Here is a 20648-nt window from a genome sequence, read left to right on the forward strand (position 1 = left end):
TTTCCATCTTAATTTATCTGTCTTATTTGGCTACATCTACGACACTGCTATGCTCTCTCTTGCCTATGTTTTCGTGGCTGCTGCTATCTGTATTTTAATATATACATATATGCAATGAAAATTCCCGTCTCGCCCCTCCCGGCAGTCTGTATACTTTAAGCTCGGGTCGTTTTTACACAGGATACGGGAGGATTATTGAGAAGAACCTAAGCAAACACGTGACAAGTTTTCAACAGGAATGAATGACAGTAAAAATGTTACCTCACAGATCGTTTTCATGCCATCAGTAATGAGCTGGTTTCAGCTGGACTGGACACACTCAAATGGCAAAGAAGGTTGTGTAGCCTTTGCAGAGAAGATGAAATGCATTCATGTAAATCAAAATGCATCTTTTAATTGAGGTAGAGGTTTGTCAGAGATATTATTCTCATAATGTACCTTTGTCCCAGCTGATTACCTTCATTAAACAGCAGGTTGCAAAAACCTCTTGTGTACCTCTTTTCAACCACTGGGAGGCGCTACAGCTTCATTCCTTTCACACTAAGGCAGCGGTAGGGAACTCCAGGCCTCGAGGGCCGGTGTCCCTGCAGGTTTTAGACGTTCCCTACCCCTGCACTAAGGCCTTTGAAATCTTCATTAACACTGAGCTTGAAATTTCTATCAGTCGAATGCAAAGGAGTCCTGTGGTTGTAGGACAGAGGTAGGGAACGTTAATCTGCCATCATTTAGATTATATGACAACAACCTTCAAATCTGAAGTCTCAGAAATCTGCTTCATGTACAAGTTCCTCCAATAATCAGGGCTAATATCACCAAATTGTACATAAACAGACTTTTACATGTTAAATATTTCTCAAATATGGGGAAAAAAACAATATAAAATACTATATTATTAACAAAATATCTTAAGATACAGCTACAAATTGCTTGAAACATTTGCAATGAAATATATAAAACAGCTTTATTGTCAGTGAGGACAAAGTTATAGTGATGTTGTGCTGGAGTGTTCAAAAGAAGACAGAGACATGAAGTATAAATATTGTATAATATTAAATATAAGAAAGAACAAAGTTATAAAAACATTAATAATTGAAATCTGCAACAATATTCACATAAAGTGTAAAATACAGAGTTAACTGTTTAATAGGTAAAGTTTAGGTCTTGCAGTCGAACAATGATCCCAAACACAGCAGCAAATCTACAGCAGAATAGCTGAAAAGCAAAGTCCAGACCTCAACCTGGGACATTCAGAGAGCTGTGCTTAAATAAATGCCCACAAAGCTCAAAGAACTGAAGCAACGTTGTAATGAAGAGTGGGCCAACATTCCTCCACAACAATATGAGAGACTGATAAAGTCAAGCAGAAAACAATTAGCTCACATTTGTGCTGCTAGAAGTGTTTCTAAATGGCCTGCATTTGTATGGCGCTTTTCTAGTCCATAGGACCCCAAAGCGCTTCACACTACATTCAGTCATTCACACACACACATTCACACACATTCACACACTGGTGATGGCAGCTACATTGTAGCCACAGCTGCCCTGGGGCGCACTGACAGAGGCGAGGCTGCCGGACACAGGCGCCACCGGGCCCTCTGACCACCACCAGTAGGCAAACACGGGGTTAGGGTTTGGCATGCAGCCAGGAGGCAGCCTGGGATCGAACCACCGACCTTCTGATTAGTGGCTGACCTGCTCTGCCACCTGACCCCATGTTTCTAGTTATTCACAGGACTGTAGTTTGAATTTAAAGAAATGTGAAAGTGCACTGAAATTAACATAAAGTTATTGCAATTTTAATTTAATTAAAATTTAATTTAATTTAAATAAAAAACAAAGTAATTGAGATCTCTCAGTCTGGAGATGCAACGTCAAGATGAACAGAATCCAGTTTCTGGGATCCTGAAGGAGAATGTCTGGCCATCTGTTCACGACCACAAGCTGAAGTGCACTTGATCCAAAGCACACCAACAAGTCCACCTCTAAGCAGCTTAAGTAAAACAAAAGAAAGACTTTGGAATGGCTTAGCCAAAGTTCATACGTGAATCTGATTGAGGTGCTGTGACCTTGGAAAGGTGGTTCATACTCAAAAACCCTCCAGTGTGGCTGAATTACAACAATTTTGCAAAGATGAGTGGGCAGAAATTCTTCCACCACCTCGTAAAGGACTCATTGCCAGTTATCCCAAACGCTTTATTGCAGATGTTTCTACTCAGGGTGGCCCAACCAGTTATTAGGTTTAGGGGGCAATCACTTTTTCCACACAGGGCCATAATAATGGCCGCCTTAATAATAAATGCCTTGATTTAGGAACTACTTTTAATGTTTACTTGTGCTATTTTGCAAAAAATAAAATCTCTGCAAAAACATCAAAACTGCTGACCATCTGACCGCAATATGAAATTATTAATCTTTTGACAAAAAACATTTAGATTTGTAAAAATAAAGAAACCATAGAGGAACAAACAATGTTGTTTGCTACGTTCTAACATGGCAATCTAAATAACAGTAATGCAAACATATATATTTATCAATAAAAACAGATCGCCTTTTCACTGTTACAAAAGTCAAGTATATCAATGTTTGTTCAGCTTTCATAAATGTAAGTTTATAAGTACATAGTACATTTTTTGGTAAAGTCCAACTTCTTTTAATACATGCAACACATTTCAGAACATTTGGGACAGAGACAACAAAAGACTGGAAATACTTCGTAAAAATCTGGTGAAACACTTTAAAGCCAGTGGGATTAAATGGGAAACATAAAATTTAATACTAGACAAAGACCGATTGAATCATGAAGCAAAGAATTAATAACTAAATCACAAGTAGAAAATGTTATGCAGATATTATTGGATAGATTTTGGTGTAGAAAAAAATGACAAGAAATGAAAAATGAAAGTTATCTGGTCTTTTTCTTTAAAGAGTAGCCTACTGCAGAGCAGCAACACTGACAAACACCATCATCACCAATACTGCAGCTAATACAATGATCCAGGAGGAAACTTGAAAAAGCAGGAAAAATGTGACACTGATCAAAATGAATACATCAATTATTGATCAAAGAGAAAATGCATACTACCACAATGCATTGTTATTGCATCTCAGTTTCTCACCATCACTGATAATCTGACGTCTGCTGGACCTCAGGAATCGTCTCCATCACCTCTCTGTGAGGAGCAGAGAGCACTCGTGCTGCACATCCCACCTGTGTGCTGTGTTTACGTGAACCTGAGAGCACAGCTGTAGTGGTGACAGTGAATGTAGCGTTGGTGTTGGACACACTGACAGTGTTGTACTGTGAGAAGCTGAGGTGTTGTTGTGAGAGTGTTACAGTGGGAGCAGGTCGACCAGTGGCTGAACAGGAAACAACCCACTCTTCAGCAGAGTTTGACTCTCTGACATCAACAACAGGTTCATGCAGCTCTGTGAAGGATCAGGAGATATAAAATAAGGAGTATATTGTTAAAGATACATTGACTTCTAACACATGTAACGCATTAAGGTAAAATTTCTTACCATAAGGATGTGTTACACGATTTATAAACCCCAGTTTGTTAATTATTTGTTCATTATTCATAACTATATACTTAATTTTTTAAAAATTAAGTGTTTTTGGTCAAATGGAATTTCTTTTTGGGTAATTTTAGCCCCTTTTAGCCCTCTGCCAAAATGTTTTAACCTTTCTGTCTCTAACAGTAAAACATCGTTCCTTTATCTTCTGTGTCTGGTGTGTTGGTCAGGATTAGCTAGCTTGGCAAAAAGTTCACATTAAACAATTAAAGTGTGTTACTGTGAGGTGTGTGTTCGTACTATGAGTCACAGCTCGAGTTTTCTTGCGGGTGAAGGTTTTTCACCTCGCTGTCATTCTTGCATAAAAGTGTTTGACCCCTTCAGAAAAAAAAAACGAAATTTGGGATTATTTTTTGTTTTGTTCATTGTGTGTATTTGTTTCTACTTTTTACTTTTTCTTTTACTGTGTACAGCACTTTGGTCAACCTGTGTTGTTTTTAGACATGGTTATTGATTGATTGATTGATTGATATGTCTTTTATTAAAATACAGCCTACTCCACATCCTCCAAGTTACAGAGAAGAGGAACCATCTGGGGTGAACTTGTGCACTTGGTATTGGCTGTCATGGTCCCTGTGCCTCTCCGGCTCGCTCATGTTGGCCACAGGTTTGTTTTGTTTTCTCTCCTGCTTCCCTGGGTGGAGCTCATTGTGGGCTCTCACCCTTGGCCCACGTATCTGTGGTGATTTCTACACCTGTTGCTGATCAGGCGGCGTCCCCCTTGCCTATTTAACGCTGCGGCACGGAGTATTCGGCACTGGAATGTTGAACCTCCCATGTTCGTGCTCTCAGCTCTCCTAAGACAAACTCTCTCAGTGTTGTGTGGCGTATTGATCTAATTGGACTCTTTGTGTTTAGATCTCCCCGGAACTGGTGGCGGACCCTGACCTGTGATCCCTGTGTGTGTCAACATAAGTGGAAATTGGAGCGAGAGTGGCTGTGGAGAAGCGAGTGTGCATAAGAAGAGGAGTGGCGGAGTTTGGGCCGAGTGGAGAGCGAGTGTGGATTCCTTCCCCTGGAGCCCTGAAGCCCTGCCCCATTCACTGTATATACACATCACTGTGGTTTCCCTTCTGTGTTAATAAATTGTCAACCCTTTGCTTGCCAGAACGCTGCCTGCGTCTGAATCCATCTGTTAGCCCTGACATTGGATACCTGGAAATCAGTGAAGGGACCATTAATGCTTAAACTTGTACACAGGTTTGAGAGCAACCACCCAAAAGCTTCTGCTAATAAACACTAGTCTGTGTTTGTGATGCAAATGTTTCTGGCTGTGTTCACAAACATTTAGTAAGGTGAGTGAGGAATATTAATACTTATTATTAGATCATTAGCAGACTGTAGAACTTGACTGCACGCCAAGGTGGCAGTTCAGCCATTTGATTCATGTTGCAGCAGCTCATGAGTGAATGAACATCGTGCAATAAAAGTACTTCTAGAAGTAAATTTTTGCAAAAACGTACATTGTGGAGGAATGTAGGGAAGACACGAGGGAGCCCAATATTTTACTCAAACGTTAATCGCTGCATCACACAACTGAACATTCAAAGCGCCAAAACCTAACCCTCTCACTTCCCGTTACACTGGGTACGAGTGGAGCTACCTGGTGGTATGTACTTACATTTATTTAAATTTACTTGAGTAGGGTAGAGTCATGCTAATGACCTAATAATTTTATTCAGGTGTGTTGCAGCAGAGATACATTTAAAAGCTTCAGGACGCTGGCTCTCAAGGCCTGGAGTTTGACACCCCTGCTTTACACAAAGATGGGTTAAATCACAGTGCAAAGAATGAATGAATAAATGAAATATAAAAAATAAATAATTATTAAATAGTCTTACACATCAATGTCATTGGTTGACTTTTGAAGTATTTGAATCCTTATTGGGTTCCCTGAGTGACAGAAGGATTAAAACACTTTAAAATCAGTACTGAAAATATGTGCAGACATTACTGGATAGATTTAGGGTTAGAATCAATAAATCACTATCATGTTAAACGCTCTTAGAGTTCAAACCTTCGTAGAAACATAAGTCCAGTATCATGGAATTAAACCTAAAGGTGCATTTGAGGGTGCAAAACGTTTCGTCGGCATTGTTGTGTTTGTTTGGGAGAAAACGTACAAACATACAGTGCAGCACTTCAGAGTTACACTGCTAGCGATCGAAGATTTATGTAAATTCGACAAGCCAAACGCATTCTGTACTGTACAGCAGGAGTCCCCAACCTTTTTGCACCACAGACCACTTTAATGTCAGACGATATTTTCAGGGAACGACCTTTAAGGTGTCGCGGATAAATACAACAAAAGAATAAAAAAAGAAACTGTGGTATTTTGTAAATATAATAATAAACGTGACTTGAGCTGTGCGCCAACAACAATGACAGTGACATCCTCCTCTCTGCTTTTTAATGCTCTCTGGTCGCTATGGTAACGCGTAAATAGTTCTTTCAAAATAAGACACACAACTACAACCATACATTTCACACCGGAGGATCAACTCTCGCGGAACGGTACCAAAAGACTCACGGACCAGGACCGGTCCGTGGGCCTATTGGGGACCGCTCCTGTACAGGAGACACTGGATTAGATTGATTGACAATGGTCTACAGCAATCAGAACGCACAACGCGATGTACTGTAAAAAAAATAATAAATCAGCGAAACAGCAAGTGTCACTTTTGGCCACGAACAATTTAGGGGATTTTTCTGAACAAACCCAGAGTGTTAAAAAAACACTTAAAACCATTTTTATTTATCAGCAGCATCAATAGTAACAAAAACGCAATTTAGTTTTCGCTGTCAAAGTCGATTTAACTGAAGTTACGTGTTTCCGGTTACTGTGGAGCTCCACAGCGGCTGCAGCCAGAAGCTGTTTCTACAGGATCCTGATGGACACTCAAAGCTTTTAGAAAATGTTCTCATTAGTTGTTTGCAGCAGAATATCAACCGATGTGAACCAAAACAACAAAAGTGCTCTGCACATGTGTGTGAGACTACAGATTCTAGAATCAGAACTGCTGATTTCATTACTCTGAACTTTTAAAGGCAGGTTTTGTATCTGAGAGCAGGGACACTTGCTGTGTTCAGTGTGACTCGTCTCTGCAGAAGGTCAGGGCTCTGATAGTTGCAGTTAGCGGGTGACTTACTGGGCAGGTGGATCCTGAGTGTCTGTTGGAGTCAGGGTTCATTATGGTCCTGGTTGCTACTGGAAATAAAGAAACAAAAGGAGGGTGTGATGTTCAGGAAGTACAGACTGTAGCTCAGCAGGTAGAATTACTAACTGGAAGGTTGGAGGTTTGATCCCTGGCTGCTCCAGTCTGCACGCCACGGTATCCTTGGGCAAGATGTGGAACCCCGACTTGCTCTCCGATGCATCCATCATAGTGTCATTGTTAGAAAAAGAAGTGCTTGTGTGAATGAAGCACGCTGTATAAAATGCTTTGACTGCTCATACAGAAAAGCAGCTCATAAGAACTGGTTCATTTTCCAGATAATTCCACTATTAAGACAACAGACATTTGGGAGGCTTTCTCTGAGAGTAACACTGAAAGTCTTGCTGCTCCTCCACAAAATGAACTTCAGATTAAAGACACAGCTCAGCTAAACACAACTCAAACTAATCTACACTATTTTTCTTTATTACGCAGCATTTTTATAACTATTTCCAGAAGTTTCTAAAGATGAAAACAGAATTAAACTCCAGCCTGATGCGTTTCTGAGGTTCCTGACTCTGACCGTCCCTCAAACGCCTCTCTGGGCGTTTCCTTCCGTCGCTTTTACTTTCGCTTTCGTGAATGTTGTGGCGCAGTTGATCGTCTCGAAGTTAAGGTAACGTTAGCAGTCTGTACTGTTTTCCTGGCTGACATCAGCTGTGTGCAGCTTAGTTTCAGCATAAATCTGCTTCGTTTTATGTGAGATCAGAGTCTGGGAACGAGACAGAAACAGTTGATGATCAGCAGCTGAACTCGATGTTACTGTGGATCCACTGACTGATGTCTGTAGGCAGCTTCTCCTGCCTCCGTCAGTCTGTGGCTGTATGGGCTCAAATTGTGGTCATAAATATTTTGTACTTGTAAATCAGGATTTGTAGGTGTAAAAATAATTTGTGTGTGGACTTAGCCAAGCAATACGTGTGAAACTCTGCACTCAAGTTTCAAGTTACAAGTACGTCCCTATTTTTCTGCCTTTCATCTGATTGGCCAATGTCATGTCAATCACAAATTTAACAATCCAATCAGAGAACAGGTGGGTTTGTTCAGGGTTCAGGGCCCTGTTTCAGGAAGCCGGTTTAGTGCAAACTCTGAGTAAGTATACCCTGAGTTAATGAAAACTCTGGGTTTTCGGTTTCACAAAGCGAGTTTAGATTAATCCTGAGTGAGTCACTATGACGACACACTCCGTGAAGCTCACCTGCCCCCTAGCAGGTTTACTTCAACTAACCCTGACTTTCTCCGCCTCTGTGTCGGAAACCTGACTGTAGGAAGTGTCAGACATGGCGTGCCCCTTCCTTGAAGAGCCAGTAGATCAGGGGTGCCCAATCCCGTTCCTCGAGAGCTACCGTCCTGCAGCTTTTAGATGCATCCCTACTCCAACACAGCTGAATCAAATGGTTTGATCTCTTCAGCATGCCATCATGTTTGGCAAAGGCCTGATAACAAGCCATTCATTTGATTCAGGTGTGTGGGAACAAGGATGCATCTAAAAGCTGCAGGACGGTAGCTCTCGAGGACTGGGATTGGGCACCCCTGCAGTAGATGTTGAAGCCCAAATTCTCCGCAGAGCTCTCCGCCGGGAGAGAGTGATCAGAGCGCGTTTGGACATTTTATCATTTCCTGATGATTTTCTGTGTGAACGTTACCTTTTTTCAGCACAATCTATAAGTTATTTGAATAACATCCTCAGGCCTAATATTGCTCATGTGACACATCGCGGACATCCTCTCAGTTCTGTACATATTATTTGTATTGCACTTCGGTTTTTTTGCAAACGGGAGCTTTCTGTATAATATTGGCTTTACCGCGACCTCGGCACCACACCGTGGTTATATTAACTGCACTCCAGATAAGAACCCGCTACACTCTTTTCTTATTCATTCACACTCTCTCCTTTAACATGAGTTTAAGCTAGTAATATCAATATGATGTCATAGCAGATATAACACCGTCACCCTCCGTCATTGCTTTAATTGGAATGTTTCCGTTTCGTTTCTTTTTTTTTGTTGTCGCTCACAGTTCATGTGGTTTCTTTCTTTCTCTTGTCTTTCACTGCTGTGGTCACCTACTTCCCCACTCACCTACAAACAACACCCTCTATTTCTCCATATTTTCACAACACGATCACGCAAACACATCAGCTCAACGGCAGCACATTCACAACAGCCTCACAGCACGCACAGACTTGCAGGACACATAAGCAAGCCACGCTTGTTCATATTAGTGAATATTCACACACATAGTCAGACTTATGGAGTCTCTCACCACACTTCTTTTTCTCTTTCTATTTACAAACAAGGGATGTTTCCATATTCTCTCCACCTGTCTAAACGAAACACCCAGCATACATCATTAGACATACACGCACAATTAAGGGCATGCTGACGTTTGTCACATGGAATGTAAATGGAGCTGGCACCAGAGGAAAGAGGTTAAAAATATTTAACCAGCTTAAAAAACTACAGGCAGATGTTGTTTTATTACAAGAAACTCACAAACCTGTCACAGGTTTAAATGAACTTAAAACACCTGAGTTTCCTAACGTGTTTGCAGCCGGTTATAATTCTAGACAACGGGGAGTAGCAATTTTAATACATAAAAATGTTAATTTTACAGTACTCGATACAGTTATAGATCCAGAGGGTAGATTTCTAATTATTAAACTATCAATATTGAACAAAAAACTATGTATTGTTAGTATATATGGTCCAAATGTTGATGAACCCTCATTCTTCCACGGTTTTTTTAGTGCACTCTCTGAACACCTTGATTGCACACTCATTCTTGGCGGTGACCTCAACCTTGGACTAAATGAAGAAATGGATAGGCTCAACACAACAGGAAGTCAGCGTAATTGGCAGTCCACAAATATAATCAAACAGTATATGAACGACTTTGGTCTTTGCGATGCATGGCGCTCTCTTCACCCCACCACTAAGGAATATACTTTTTTCCTGCATGTTCATCACTCTTACTGGATTATTTTCTGGATTATTTTTTGGTCAGCAGCTCACTGCTGTGTGACATTTCAGACACTGAGATTCATCCTATAGCTGTCAGCGATCATGCTTCTGTATCTTTAACACTAATGCACAAGAATAATACTACGCCAAGTAAAAACTGGAGATTTAATATATCACTACTTAAAGATGAAGACTTTATTAAATACTTTAAAAAGGAATGGACTTCATATTTAGACTTTAATGACACTCCCGGAATATCTGCTTCTGTTCTATGGGAAGCAGGGAAAGCTGTGATGAGAGGTAAAATAATTTCTTTCTCATCACACAAAAAGAAAGAAGAAAACAAAAATATTCAGGAATTAGAAAAAAACATCAAATCACTAGAAGAAGCCTACGCGTCCCACCAAGATCAGGAAACATTGAACAAAATATGCAAAACAAAACTAGAATTAAATGAAACTATTAATAAAAAAACACAATTCCTTATACAAAGACTTCGCTTGCAGAATTTTGAACACAGTAACAAATCAGGTCGATTTCTAGCTAACCAGCTAAAAATAAATAAAGAAAAAATAACTATATGTGCTGCTAAAGATTTATCGGGGAACACAATATATGATATGGAAGAATAAACAACATTTTTAGGGATTTCTATGAAACTTTATACTCACCACAAATAAACCCATCTAAAAATGAAATTGATCTGTTTCTTGACAACGTAACTCTTCCAAAATTACTAGACAGTCAAGCAATGGAACTGGATTCGCCACTGACGCCAAGTGAACTCCAGGAAGCACCAGTATTCCACAGCATGTTGCAGGAAATCGAGGAAAAGGGCAGACTACCACCAAATATGAATTCTGCCAACATTAGTCTCCTGCTAAAACCAGGCAAAGACCCTTTATTTCCCTCAAGCTATCGTCCAATTTCTCTTTTAAATGTAGACCTTAAAATAATCTGCAAAGCTCTCTCAAAGAGATTAGAGAAAATGACCCCCCTCTTAATTCATCCTGACCAAACTGGTTTCATAAAAGGTCGGCACTCCTCAACAAACACTCGTAGATTACTTAATTTAATAGACTACTCATACGATAAAAACATCGAAACCATAATATTATCTCTAGATGCAGAAAAAGCATTTGACAGAGTTAATTGGAAATTTTTATTCGCAACTTTACACAAATTTGGTTTTGGAAACTCTTTCATAAACTGGATAAGAATATTATACAATTCCCCAACGGCTCGTATCAGAACAAATGACCAGACATCCTCCAGCTTCTGTCTCCTGAGGGGCACCAGACAGGGATGCCCACTCTCCCCTTCACTTTTTGCAATTTTTATCGAACCTCTAGCAGCAGCATTTAGACAGGCTACAACAATTAAGGGCATAAAATGTAAGAACATAGAACATAAAATCAGTCTCTATGCGGATGATGTGTTGCTTTTTCTGCAAAACACACAAACCAACCTCTCTGAGGTAATTACTTTAATAAACTGGTTTTCAAGAGTTTCAGATTATTCAATTAACTGGCCAAAATCTACAGTTCTCCCCATTAACTGCTCCTTCCATAATTCTTCCTCTGCCCCACTGCAATCCGGAAATATTAAATATTTAGGTATTAATGTCTCTCCTAAGCTTTCAGACTTAACTAAACTAAACCACATCCCACTTCTAAAGAAAGTAGAAGGCGATCTGACTAGATGGAAATCTTTACCCATATCACTCATGGGAAGGGTCGCCACTATAAAAATGATGATCTTGCCAAAAATAAATTACTTATTTTTGATGATCCCTAACAAACCATCACAAGATTGGTTCAGATCTCTGGATTCATATATTTCCAAATTCCTTTGGAAAGATAAACCCCCGCGTATTAGCTTAAAAACGCTACAAAGAACCAAGGATAGAGGAGGATTAGATCTGCCTAATTTTCACCAATACTTCTTAGCCAACAGGCTTCAGTTCATCTCAGAATGGTTAAAACATACCTTCTTAGTTGAGCCCTGGCTAGATGTTGAACAGGCACTATGCAAGGATCTAGAGATTTCAGACCTACCATTTATTAGCTCAAACATCAAAAGACATGAATGCTTTAAAAGTATCAACATCAGCTTTTCTCTAACAGCATGGTGGGAGTTTCTAAAAATAACGGAGTCTTCATTAATCCCATGCAAACGTACACCTATCTGGAATAACCCTGACATATTACAAAACAATAATATGATTAATTTCCCAGAATGGAGTTGTAAAGGAATTAAATACTTAGAACATATATTAGAGGGAACAGAATTTATTCCATTTGACAGACTAGTTGAACAATATGGGATCAACAAGACAAGGTTTTTAGAATATCAACAAATTAAATCCATAGTAAAAAAGAAATTTAACCTCAGTCAAGTTGAATTACAAACACCACTAAGTGCGGCACATTTTCTTACTCTTAAATCCCCCAAATTATTATCTAAAATATACAGAACACTTTCTAAATTAGATGAATCAATATCCCTTCCTACTGCAAAGTGGGAAGCAGATTTATCAGTCAACCTAGACCAAAACTTCTGGTCTCAGATTTGCTTAAAAACTTTTAAATTAATTAAAAATCCCAGTCTGCAATTAATACAATACAAAATACTTCATAGAGTGCACTATACAGGTCATCGGATGTTCAAGATGGGCTTTACATCTTCCAACAACTGCTCACACTGTCAAGGCAATACACCAGACAATTACATCCACGCTCTTTGGTTCTGTCCACCAGTGCAAAAGTTTTGGCGCGAGATATGTGAAGACTTATCAAAGTGTCTGAAATGTAACATTCCAACTTCCCCCTTAGTGTGTCTACTGGGCAGCTTAGATAATGTCACTTCAGAAAAGAATATAGCCCATATGATCTTCACTGCCCTATGCATAGCCAAGAAAACAGTCCTCATGAACTGGAAAAATAAAAATAATCTTAATTCTAACCAATATAGAAATTATCTATTAGATTACATTAGTCTTGACACAGCCTCTGCCACCACATTAGATCAATTGCTCTGGGCCCCTTTTATCAGCTCCATCACCTAGTGGGGGTGGGGGGTCATAGTTTGGTCCCGCCTTCACTGTTGTGATTGGTGAGGGGGTAGGGACAGGCTTAGGGCATCGGGGGGTTCCCCGGAGGCATCTTCCTTGGGGGGCTCAACCCGGGGTAGCGGTCACGTCCGGTTGGGGGCTCTGTTGGCTCTCAGGTGACTGTTTCCTCGCGGCTGCGTGCAGCGGGGCTAGGGGAGGGTCTGTGCTGACGGACGTGGGTTACTGACCTGGCAACCTGGCTGCCCCTGGGTGGGTCCGGGATGGGCGTGAGGTTCTGGGGGCGCTCCGTCTCTGGGCTGGGGCCCGGGCCGGGCCTCGGGGGCTTGGGTCCTGGTTGGTGTGTTGCCGGGGTTGTGGGCGGGTGGGTGCATGGGGGCCCGGCCCTGAAGCAGGGTGCCGCCGGTGCGTCGAGCCGCCTGGGGGGCTCTTCAACTGGTGGGGGGGATGGTCACATCTTGCAGGAGCTTTCTTCTCTTCAGGAACTCTCTGCAGGAGGGGGAGATACAGGAGAGGTGGAGGAAGATCTCAGCCTGGGCGTTTACCGTCTTATGTAGTCTGGAAGATGTGTGGATGGTGGGGTGGGTGCAGTTTTCTCTGTGGTGGGGTTGGGTGGACTGTCCAGGGCTCTGTGGAGCCGGAGGGCGCTACTGCACTGGGCCCCGGTCTGATGGGCCTGGGCCCGCGGGTCGCGAAGGGTGGGAGTGCCTACTGGGGTCAGCGGGGGAGCTGGCCCCAGGGAGGGGTTACCTGCCCCTCCCTTCCTTCCCTCCCCATCTCCAGCTGCCTCCCTCTTCCCGCTCCTCCACAACCACCCACACATGCAGGGCCTTGGAGTGGGGGTATGTCACCAGGGTGCAGAGGAGGCTACCCCCCCCCCCCCCCCCCTGTCCCCTTCTGGCTGCCTCTGCCTCAATTTTATCCCACAACTTAGACATTCACATTATTCACACTCTCATTACACATACATATAGGATCTTGGGGGTGGGCACAATCACGGAGTCCAAATTACCATCAGGGTGTATACCTCACCCCTGACGTCGTTGCCCACCTCTCAATTTTAAATACACTTAGTCATTGAGGGCTAGCAGGAGGGACTATGCGCTTACCTGCTGCTCCTTGGCAGGTAGCTCCATGCCCTCCTGGGTTTTAATTGCACCTTAGAACACACATGCATCAACACTACAATGAGCGGGTGGAGGGAGGTTTGGAGTCTTCTCCCACCCCCATTCTCTGCGGCCTGCTGGAGCGGGAGGGCTAGTAGGAGGAGTTGGCCATCCGACTGCGGTCTGGGGTGTGGGGCCTCCCTGCTGCTGCGGAGTCGTTGTGGTCTGCCTCTCCCCACCGCAGGGAAAAGGGTAACACCACCTGGGTCTGGGTGCAATTCCCCCCTCCAGGGGCAAGGGTACCTAGACCCGGTTTGTAGAGTATGCTTGGGGAGTGTGATTGTGTGTACAGCGTCTCTTTATGTCTGTCTCCACGTTGGTTGAGTGTGGAGTGAGTGCATATGAGAGCATGAGGGTGGGAATGGATGTTTGTGTCTGTGTGTGCCTGTATGTCTCTGTCTATATGTCAGGTTGGGTATCAGACGCCACCTCTCTGGGGACACCTCAGGCCCTCCAAGGTTTGGAGGCCTATCTCCACCCACCACCACTTCCCCTGCCGGTGGCGGACTCCCTCAGGTGTCGGTGTGTTGGTGGTTCTTTGTGTCTGGGGGTGGGCGTCCGGGTACACACCGGCTCACTCCTTGGCGGCCGCTTGTCGGGGCCTGGGGCCTGGGGCTCGCTCGGGCCCCTTTGGAGATGGGGTGCCCCCGGCCTCTCGGCCTGGGGCTCGGTCACTCAGGCACAGATGGGGGCCGGCGGAGCTCACGGCGCGTCACTGCAACTCCCCCTGACTTCTGCTCCGCGGCTGCTGGGCGAGCCCTCATCTGGGACTCTCCTCAGCTCTTACTGGAACAGTGGCGCGGCTGCCCCTCTGTTGGTCTTCCATGGTCTCTTGTGTTCTGGGGGCCTCTGGATGTCTGGAGTTTTGATCTCCTCCATACCCGCTTCACACCCTGGAGGACGGGGCTGTGGCCCCCCCACACTCCCTAGCAGATCATTACATGGAGAAACCTTTGGAATGCAAGCATGCTGATCCACACAGGTATGCACACATGGGTATTCACAGACGCGGACTAAAGCTTTCTTGGCTGCTGCCTCAAAGCACACTGTGCGCTGTCTATCTTGCGTGCTGCACAATATCGTTTATTATTTAGTAAATATTGCCCAGATAGCAAGGAAACATTGAAACAATGTTGAGTCAATATCAGGCTGTGTCATTGAATCAACGTTGAAGTGTGACGTTGACCTAACGTCACTCTTGCACCCTTTTTTAACGTTGAAACAACGTCAGGTTTTGATGTTGAATCAATGTTGAAACCTGACGTTGATTCAACGTTATATTTTCTAATACTGCTGACATTGAAACAATGTCAGATTCTGATATTGAAACACTGTTGAGCTATGGTGTTGATTTTCCACCTCTTTCGCATATTTGCTTTTTATTAAAACAACAGTTAAATCATGACTGGAAATCTACCTTTCTTTATAGGTATTTTAACCAATACTAAACTACTGCATGTTTCCATCAATACTTCAACCACCTAAACACATAATTGTACTTATTCCTTAAATTGGACACCCTTTATAAAAAAAACCCCAAATGTCTCACAATGTATCATGTCAATATTAATATCCTAAAATAAGAAAGCATTGCATGTGATGTAAGAGAGAAAAAAAATAAACAAAAAAAGGTCAATAGGCATGTTTCGTTTGCTAAATACTTTATTAAAAGACAGTTTCCTATTTACGTTTATATGATTCACAGAAGTTTGTAATTTTTTGCATGATGTGCGTCCTGCACCACCCAAACGATCTGGGGCGTATCGGAGCCATTTCTGCACTGCTTGTGCAAAGACAAACTCGGACATAGAGTTTGCCCCTAACTGCTGCGTCAGGCTCCAATCAAGGCAAAGCGTCTCACCTATAGACACATTTTAAGAGATGGAATTAGCGTGTCTCATGTCTTAAATGTGTATGCAAGTGCTTGTGTGTTTAACCAACAGGCCGTTGTTATGTATTTAAATCACATCTGACAGCTATTACACTTTATAGTTACAAAGTGTACATAACCTTTATATACTTACCATTGCCTTATTTGCCTCTTGTGATTGAAGAGCTGGCTCTGCATTGTTTAGCTCCTCAATGTTGTGCAAGGGCAAATCCAGAGGCAGTACCCCAGCATCTACCGATTCATTGCAGCCGGTATTGCGGATGGCTCTGACCTCCTCACGGAGTTCGTTAACAGCTCTCGTCAGGTCTGACAGAAAAAGATAAATTTTTTTTAAGTATTTAAGAATACAGACAACTTATCAAAAGTTTCCTTGTGTCACACACAGATATGTACAAAGACACTAGACAGTATTTTATTACCTGGTATTTTCACTCGAGGGGCCTGGGGAAACCATTTCTTTGTGGGCTGCTCATCCTCTGAGTCACTATATGTGTACAGGGGATTTGGTCTAAAGAAAAAAAGTTGAAAACGGTCATAAGTAATTACAAATGTGCTTTTGGAATATTTTTTCCTAAAGTTACAGTTTGATTTATAACAACACACACAGGAAACGGAGATGTGCAAGAAGGTACAGTATACAAGGAATTTTTGAAGTGCACAAGTGTACACGGCTTTGCATTTATAAAAAGTTTACAAGCTTCCACTTTTTGGACTATATTATGTGGTGATATTGCAGTATGCAAGCACCACAGATATGTATAAAAGACAAGATCATAAATTCTTAGCAATCAAAGATATGTTTGTGAAATAAAAAAAGTTTTACTTGTGCTTTCTTTTATGACTGGTCTGAGTTTCAGCTTCGGACTGAAGGTCAGACATATCACAGTGTTCACTTAGATATTTCTGAAGACTGCGTTCTGCTTCGTGAAATGTGTCTGGAAGTACAAACACAATGTATGGCCAGACATAAATTAGGACACGAAAAACTTGTTATTGTTACATTTATACAACACCAATCCAGATGATACCCACCATGGCTTATTAGAAGTCGGACTGGTGCATAGGTGAGCCATGTTGCACCAGGATGAACTCTCCTCTTTACTGCGTCGTGGATCCTGAATGTGTCTCACGGAGGATATGGAGGCCATGACAATTTCTCCCCATTTATCCATGATCTAGGGACTATTTCTGTACCACCAGTGCTAAACTGCACAATGCACCAGTCTTTCATTTTTATCTTTTTTTTAATTTGGAGTCCTTTTTTGCCCTGTCTAGCATAAACAGGAAACAGATAATTACAATATATTTCATAGTCACTACAAAACTTGATCTATTGATTGAACTAAATAATAAATAATAGCTTAAAATGTATATAGGCAACAATTACAAGCAAACCCGTATATGTAAGCATTTAAACACTGAAGATAATAAAATTAACAGTATTTTGTCTAAGTCTGCCATTGTAGGAATTCATGGCACCGAGACAAAAACTTGGCGCACAGTGTGGCGTCAAAATAGGCGCACACCTTTGACGCTGCGTTTTCTCCGTCTTCCTCGTCCACACGTAAATGCTAAACGCAGTTTACGTGTGGACAAAAGGTGCAAACGCAAGTTAGGTGAGCGTGCAGCGTAAAGTTAGGTGAGCGTGCAACGTTAAGTTTGAATTGAGTGCGAATCGAAGCGGGTGCTCTCCAATCATTAAAAGTAACAAAGTCATTGAACACATTTATACAGTTACCTTTACGTTTATCAATCATATATCACAGATTTACAGTTTTTTTGTAGTACTACGCTAAAAAGCAACTACAGAGCGAAAGTCTGGGTCAAGCGCCGAGGCGACGGCAAGAACAAAGGAACCCTCGAAGCGTTAAAGCTAGCTTTGTAAGGGAATATAACGGAAAAGTATGAAACGAAAATGTTTTCTTTGTTGATAGACTTTGTTTGCAGTGCAATTTATTTGTTGCCGGATTGTAAGATGAAAGTAGACACAATTTCGGGCTCCCACATTTTATCCGAAACTTTACATTAACAAGTTTTTTTTTTTTACTGTTATCCAAATGCAACCGTGGAAATAACGAATAGAACAAAAGTCATTCATTCTTACCTTATACTAATCGTGGTGCAGGCCAGTGCAGTGCATGAACTGATGCCTTCTCCGGTCAATTCCGCTGAGAGTAAATCTAATGTCCCGCTCTACTGTACAAGACAATGGTTACCTGGAGGGATGTACCAATGTGATAGGGGTGCTGCGGAATAGTCCAAGTGGTAGCAGCTTTAATTTCCCGCTCAACCATAAATCGATGGTTTTTCAACGTGATTGTTGTCACCTTGTCAACTATAAATAGATCAACAATCAACGATGACAGAACAACAGTGAATCAATGTTATTTCAATGTCAGTGTAAGGTTTCATCAGTATTTCAATGTTGTTTCAACATTGGTTTTGTGTTGACATTTCAATCCTGACGATTCTGATGGTTCAGATGGAAAATCAACATCTGTTCAATGTCTCCTTGCTATCTGGGTGATATCTATGACTAGCTAGTTTATTGTGATGGTGCTTTGTTTTCTCTATTATTATGTTGCTCTTTGTTGTTTGCTGTCTCCTCTGTTTGTTTTTTTTGTTTTTTGTTTTTTTTCTCCATACAGGTGACCCAGGAGTTCTTTTTTTTTTTCTCTCTCTTCCCCCCCCTTCTCACCGTCTCTTCTCCCCTTTGGTTTTCTTTCTTTCTCTCCCCCTCTTTCTCTCATTCATTCCCCCTGTCCTATTTATTAAAAAAAAAAAAAAAATGACAAAGGATGAACTGAAGCTCTGCCATCACGTAATGTCGCATACTGCTGTTTCTGATGTCATTTAAAAAAATAAAATAAAATAATAATAATAATAATAATATTGGTGACGCTGAGCACGTTTCCGTCGGGCAGTCAGGAATGGTACAGTTGCACTGAAACGTCTCCTGCACTCGTCTACCGCGGTAAAGTGAGCCGTCATTTGTGAGCCGCGGTCAAGCCAGCCGCCTCCTATCCGCCGCATAAATTTCCTTGCGCTTTTACACCAGTCTTTACGGTAGCGCCTTTTCGCTTTATGTGCCGATTGAAAGACTATACCCGCGCGCGCACAAATTACAATGTAGCAGCCCGATACAGTCAATACAATTATGGAAATGTCAGAAATTCATTAAAAATCATCCTGAGTAGTTGAGGTCCAACTTTCAACACATCCCTCCTCTAGGACACCTACTGTACCTGTGTGCCAAGTTTCATCCAGATTTACCGTAGATTTCCTCAGAAATTAATGGAAACATTTATTCAATCTAATACAGCCAATACACTACAATTGTGTCAATTTTCAAAAATTCATTAAAAATCATCCTGAGTAGTTGATGTCCAACTTTCAACAGATTCCTTCTCTGGGACACCTACTGTACCTGTGTGCCAGGTTTCAGCCAGATTTACTGTAGAATTCCTCAGAAATTAAAGGGTACTTGTATTCAATGCAATACAGCCAATACACTATAATTATGTCATTTTTCAAAAATTCATTAAAAATCATCCTGAGTAGTTGATGTCCAACTTTCAACACATCCCTCCTCTAGGACACCTACTGTACCTGTGTGCCAAGTTTCATCCAGATTTACTGTAGATTTCCTCAGAAATTAATGGAAACATTTATTCAATCTAATACAGCCAATACACTACAATTGTGTCAATTTTCAAAAATTCATTAAAAATCATCCTGAGTAGTTGATGTCCAACTTTCAACACATCCCTCCTCTAGGACACCTACTGTACCTGTGTGCCAAGTTTCATCCAGATTTACTGTAGAATTCCTCAGAAATTAAAGGGTACTTGTATTCAATGCAATACAGTCAATACAATAGAATTATGTCATTTTTCAAAAATTCATTAAAAATCATCCTGAGTAGTTGATGTCCAACTTTCAACACATCCCTCCTCTAGGACACCTACTGTACCTGTGTGCCAAGTTTCATCCAGATTTACTGTAGATTTCCTCAGAAATTAATGGAAACATTTATTCAATCTCATACCGTACATTACCAAATCTCCATTTGCACTATTTGCCTATTTGCACTACTCTGCCTGGTTTGCACTCAATGTCATTTACCCTTATATTGTATATTGTATAGCTTTCTTGTTATATGTAAAATTGTATTATATTATTTAATTTTTTTTACTTTAAAATATTTTACTTGCATTTTTAATCACTCTTATATTTAAATGTTCATTTTCTATTTTATCTAGGGATTGAGAGTAACGAAGTTTCTATTCTCTGTATGTCCTGTACATGTGGCAGAATTGACAATAAAGTTGACTTTGACTTTGACTTTGACTCAATCTAATACAGCCAATACACTACAATTGTGTCAATTTTCAAAAATTCATTAAAAATCATCCTGAGTAGTTGATGTCCAACTTTCAACACATCCCTCCTCTAGGACACCTACTGTACCTGTGTGCCAAGTTTCATCCAGATTTACTGTAGAATTCCTCAGAAATTAATGGAGACATTTATTCAATCTAATACAGTCAGTACAATAGAATTATGTCATTTTTCAAAAATTCATTAAAAATCATCCTGAGTAGTTGATGTCCAACTTTCAACACATCCCTCCTCTAGGACACCTACTGTACCTGTGTGCCAAGTTTCATCCAGATTTACTGTAGAATTCCTCAGAAATTAAAGGGTACTTGTATTCAATGCAATACAGTCAATACAATAGAATTATGTCATTTTTCAAAAATTCATTAA

General features: G+C 41.3%; 1 protein-coding gene and 1 long non-coding RNA gene across 4 annotated transcripts; both read right to left on the bottom strand.

Moving 5' to 3' along the window:
* Positions 1–2512: 2512 nt before the first annotated feature.
* On the bottom strand, positions 2513–7211 carry LOC308403986. Of its 2 annotated transcripts, XR_013973028.1 has the most exons (4): positions 6858–7211; positions 6723–6781; positions 5415–5466; positions 2513–3426 (listed from the first exon to the last, which is right to left on the bottom strand). It is a non-coding gene; the product is annotated as an uncharacterized lncRNA (long non-coding RNA). The 2 variants fall into 2 exon arrangements; XR_013973027.1 differs by lacking the exon at positions 5415–5466.
* Positions 7212–15631: 8420 nt separating this feature from the next.
* Positions 15632–18251, bottom strand: LOC308403809 (uncharacterized protein). 2 transcript variants are annotated; one of them, XM_080893563.1, is made up of 6 exons: positions 17983–18251; positions 16911–17145; positions 16702–16813; positions 16298–16386; positions 16012–16184; positions 15632–15848 (listed from the first exon to the last, which is right to left on the bottom strand). In XM_080893563.1, exons 3-6 carry the CDS (start codon positions 16755–16757, stop codon positions 15819–15821), a joined length of 348 nt encoding a protein of 115 aa, XP_080749689.1. In that variant the 5' UTR covers positions 16758–16813; positions 16911–17145; positions 17983–18251; the 3' UTR covers positions 15632–15818. The 2 variants fall into 2 exon arrangements, with proteins under 2 accessions (XP_080749689.1, XP_080749688.1); XM_080893562.1 differs by having other exon boundaries at positions 16911–17149.
* Between the last annotated feature and the right edge of the window lie 2397 nt (positions 18252–20648).

This window comes from Rhamphochromis sp. 'chilingali' (assembly GCF_963969265.1).
Source record: "Rhamphochromis sp. 'chilingali' genome assembly, chromosome: 1".
Lineage (NCBI taxonomy): Eukaryota > Metazoa > Chordata > Actinopteri > Cichliformes > Cichlidae > Rhamphochromis > Rhamphochromis sp. 'chilingali'.

Bases quoted from the DNA above. Each gene is read 5' to 3' on its own strand.
- LOC308403809 (XM_080893563.1), bottom strand. From the start codon at position 16,757: ATGTCTGACCTTCAGTCCGAAGCTGAAACTCAGACCAGTCATAAAAGA. The intron at 16,387-16,701 runs GTAAAACTTTTT...TTTTTTCTTTAG, and splicing joins AGTCATAAAAGAAAGCACAA to ACCAAATCCCCTGTACACAT. The intron at 16,185-16,297 runs GTAATAAAATAC...TTTTTCTGTCAG, and splicing joins CCCTCGAGTGAAAATACCAG to ACCTGACGAGAGCTGTTAAC.